The sequence below is a fragment of the Pteropus medius genome, unplaced genomic scaffold (assembly GCF_902729225.1).
Source record: "Pteropus medius unplaced genomic scaffold, Ma_sr-lr_union100, whole genome shotgun sequence".
Lineage (NCBI taxonomy): Eukaryota > Metazoa > Chordata > Mammalia > Chiroptera > Pteropodidae > Pteropus > Pteropus medius.
This window is the reverse complement of record NW_024350924.1, coordinates 3,301,310-3,305,540: the sequence shown is the minus strand read 5'-3', so window position 1 is coordinate 3,305,540 and position 4,231 is coordinate 3,301,310. Positions and strand designations below refer to the sequence as shown.

General features: G+C 54.2%; 1 protein-coding gene across 1 annotated transcript in view; it reads right to left on the bottom strand.

Moving 5' to 3' along the window:
- LOC120584954 (chymosin-like) overlaps window positions 1–3,891 on the bottom strand; it is a 13,860-nt gene extending 9,969 nt beyond the window's left edge. Inside the window, exons 1-3 of the mRNA XM_039841013.1 lie at window positions 3,830–3,891; window positions 1,576–1,726; window positions 522–639 (exon numbers count right to left, since the gene is read on the bottom strand). Coding sequence (XP_039696947.1) covers window positions 522–639; window positions 1,576–1,726; window positions 3,830–3,891 — 331 coding nt within the window. The remainder of the gene's footprint in view (window positions 1–521; window positions 640–1,575; window positions 1,727–3,829) is intronic.
- Window positions 3,892–4,231: the final 340 nt, after the last annotated feature.

Genomic DNA, 4,231 nt, shown 5'->3' with positions numbered 1-4,231 from the left:
GGAAGGAGGAAGAAAAAGCCATTTCTGTGGTTTCCTGAAACACTTCACTTTTATCTGCTTTGTAACCTTAGACCAGTTTCTTTTTTTCTCTGAACTTGGTTTCTTCATCTGGTAAATGGGGATGAAAAGAGCACCGACCATCCCAGAAATTATAACATATATAATGTTTTCTCATCATTAGTAATAGGTCTTCTCTCTTTTACCCACCCAGCACCCCCTAATGTGCTGTGGCCCCATTTTATAGAAAGGAAAACTGAGAACCCAGGAGAGCAAGCAGCTCGCCCTGGCTCCTTCCAGAGACAAAACAAAAAACCAAGCTTCCCTCACTTTCAGCTTGTGTTCCATACATGAGACCCAGGATTTGTACACCTTCCCCGTCCGTGGCCACTTGGAAGGACTGAGCAAAGACAGGGGACAAGCTCTGCCGCCACCTCGGTTCCCCCCTGGCCACCCTGACCGCTGCCGACAAGCTGGCCCAGAGTCCGACCCCGGAGGGCAGCAGGGGAAGGGAGGTCACTCACTGCAGGCGTCACTCTTGCAGTAGACAGAGGGTACCCAGAGGTCCGAGGAACCAGTGTCAAACACCACGGTGAAGTCCTGGGGTGGGGTCCCGATGCTGATCTTCCCAAAGTACTGACACTGAGGACAGAGGGCACAGGGTCAAGGGCGTGGAGGGCAGTGGGCAGGTGAGGGTCGATTCCAGGCACAGAGCCTGCTCAGGTTTGTCGACCCTGTGCTTTCTGCCCAGAGACCCGGGAGGTCAAAGGGGAAGAAACAGGGAGGGTTCTCCAGCCCTTACGCTGGGTGTCCACCTCCCCCCTCCCAGCCACACCTGGTCTGCCCCTCCCACCGGCCCTATAACCACTGCCGGGATCTGCCCCCAAAGCAGACTTTAGACCAAAAAGTAAGCCCTGCCTTGACTTTAGATCAAAAAGTGAGACTGGGCCACCTGCCAGGGGCAGGGACAGAGAGGGGGGCACCAGTTAGGTACAGGCCTCAAGTCTCAACCCAGCTGTGCCTGCCACACTCCTCGCCAGCTCTCCCATGTGTCAGAGCTCGGGCTGGGGTGGGTGGAGGGTGGTGAAGATGACCTCGATGAGGAAACAAGGACGCAGAGAGAAAAGGCGGGTGTTTATTGCCAAGAGTGACAGATGAGAGTCAGGCTCCAGGAAGAAAGCAGGCACAGGGGCTTTCCTGCCGTGTCCGGGGCAGCTGCAGAAAGGCCACCAGCTGCCCCATCCCTGCCGAGCCCAGAATGGGACATGGGCTGCCTGGGCCAGGAAAGGCAAGGCAGGCAGGTGTGAGGTTGGATCTGGGAGCAGATGACGTCCCCCCCAACACCCCCACCCCAGGGATGTTGTCTACAGGAAGGAGAAGGTCGTCTGAGCTCAGACCCTTCTAGCCAGACGCTGAGAGCCTTGAAGGCGGGAGCGTAGGGTGGGGAGGCAGCCTCCACACCCCTCTGGGCTAGGTGACCCCTGAAAGGGGGGCCAAAGGTGGCAATGGAGGTGGGGCAGGGGCATCCCCCATACCCTGTGTGAGAATCATAACTAGTAGACTGGCAGAGCCACTCACATCCAGGTAGTTCACCAGGGGCTCGCGGGCCACCTTGCCGACGCCGGAGTTCTCCTTGCTGATGGCATGGCGGTGCGTCCTCAGAAAGTCCTCCAGGAGCCCACGCTCCTTCAGGGCCTTTCTCAGTGACTTGCCTTTGTGCAGAGGGACCCTGAGGAGAAGGAAAGGTTAGCAAGGAGGGTTAACTTCCCACAGGCCGCGCAGCCTCTGAGGAGCGCCCGGATGCTCTGGGCTCTGCAGACCACTCCCCCGCTATTTGTATCATAACACAAAGTAAAAAATATATTTTATATGAGTTCGCATGTCAGTGCCTACCCTGACTCAGCGTAGTGCACTCTGATATTTTCTACTTCTTTCTCTCTCTCTTTTTTTTAATGCTGGTGGAGACTCAGTAGATACATTTTATAACCCACTAATGAGTTTTGCAACTCTGAGGTTTGAGAGACACTGAGCACGTTATCATTCAGTTTCCAAAGTCTTATCGTTCACCTACGATGTGCCAGACACCGTATGAGGCACAGGGGACACAGTAGTGAATAGGGTTGGGTCTCTACCCTCCTGAGCACACTGTCCGGATTGAAAAACTTTGTCCCCCACACTAGTAAATACTAGGCCAGCGCTCCCGCCCTTTGTAACCCCTTTTCTTGGCTCTCTTGGTAGCCTACGGTGGGGGAAATTCTTCAGAGGCTTTCAGCGGAGACCGTGGTCCCCAGGGAGCTCCCGATAGAGTTCGGGTGTTGGGTGACGGAAGCAGATCAACAGGAACGGAATGGAGAGGGGACACGGCAGGAGCTGGTCTGTGACACCTTGAGCGGCTCCTGGAGACCTCTGAGCTTCAGCTCCCTCCTCTGCAAAACAGATTAACTCTTTCCTTTCCAGCCACTCTCCTGGCCCTGCCTTTGACCGAGTGGTTTCGCTTCTCTGGCCCTTGGTCTCCTCTCCCGGAGGCTGAAGGAATGGAGCTTCCTGATTCCCAGCGGCCCTTCCAGCTCCAAGAGTCACATGGTTCTCCCGCGTTGGGCTGACTTGAGGATAACTGAAGACTACAGACGTGCAAGTGCTTTGAGGATAATAAAATGGCAACGGTTTTAAGACGCATACAGAAAATGACGTTTCGTGTGTTATTCGCGACCCCATATGGAACAGCTTTGTGTGTGAATTATGGTCAGTCCTTAGATGCCTCTCGCCCTGAGCCCTCGTGTGTGACCTCAGCCAGGACCTGACTTACAAATGAAAGCTCTCGAGACATTTCTCAGCTTTGGTCTCTGATGATAGAAAAGGACTTAAGCCTTAAGGGAAGGAGGCTGGGCTGAGCTCCTGGGACCAAGCCCACAGCTGCTCTTGCCTGTGTCCCTATGTCCAGGTCCCCAATGCTTCTTGCCTGCTCAGCTCTGGTTCCCAATCAACTCAGCCTCCCCTGCTACATGCCTGGCGACTCCCACAGCGGTAACCGTGACTCCGCTGAGCTGTCTTCTCCCAGCACAAGGTCCCAAGAAACTTCCCTCAAAACAAGCTCAAGCCTGGAAACCAGAAGTAGTGTGATATCACGTCAACACGCAAGTCCACTTGGGACCAAATCCCAACTCCCGCCTTATGAACCACGTGGCCTTGGGCAGCTCTGACCCTCCCTGAACCAGCATCCTCAGTGGTAAAATGCAAATAATATTCACCTAGTCCATGAGGACTAGTGAGACTATAGGTAAAATCTAGTTAAGTGTCTGGCACCTGGTAGCAAGCACCTCAATAAACATCAGTCGTTATTTTGGGAAGAGAACCTGGGAACACCACCCACAAAGGACTTGGTACCACAGAGAACTTCATTTTGTTTGACAAATGCATACATGGCTCTTACAAGGTGCCAGGCGTTGTTAAAAGCATCTTATGACTATTAGCTCATCTGCTCCTCATAACCCTAAGAGACAGATGCTTCTGTCATCCTAATTAGACCACGGATGAAGAAACTGGGCACAGTGGGTCAGGTTCGAGTTGGAGCTGGGGATCAAACTGTGGGCAGTTTGACTCCAGAAGCCAGGCCCTCAATCTCCCAGGCTGCCCCACAGCTTGAAGTGTAGGGGCACACTTAGAGAAAAAGGTCCCCACGTGCGACGGGGCTGACAGGGAATGATTATTTTGGGGACCTGCTGCATTTACTCCAAAGACTTCCCAGGGGAACCGAAGGCTGGAAGACCAGGGAGAGGCCAGCCCAGAGGGATGCACAAGATGCCCTTCCCATGCCCTGGAGCTTGACACCCACCTAGTGATGCCACTGCCCTGGGTCAGAGTGAGGACTGCAAGTAGCACCACGAGACGCTTCATCCTGGATGGTAGGCCGACCGCTGCTGGAGCCAGTGCCCGGTCCTCCAGCCTTTATGGAGGGTGTGAGCTTCCCTCTGGCGGGAAGCCCAGGCTGCAGAGATAGCCTCTGCCTTCCAGCCACTCCACAAACACATTAAGATAGCACCCCAGACTACCGATACCTACTCCGATAAAGGCCAAAGTTCCACCACTCCAGGGACTTCAAAGATGAAGGGTACACATGCCGAGAAATGTCACACGGGTCCCCCGATCTGATATTCCCTTCCAAACAAGACTTCCTAAGCTAACGCAGGTCGGGCCACCAGCAGAAACCTGTCCATGCTCCACCTTATGGTGTGTC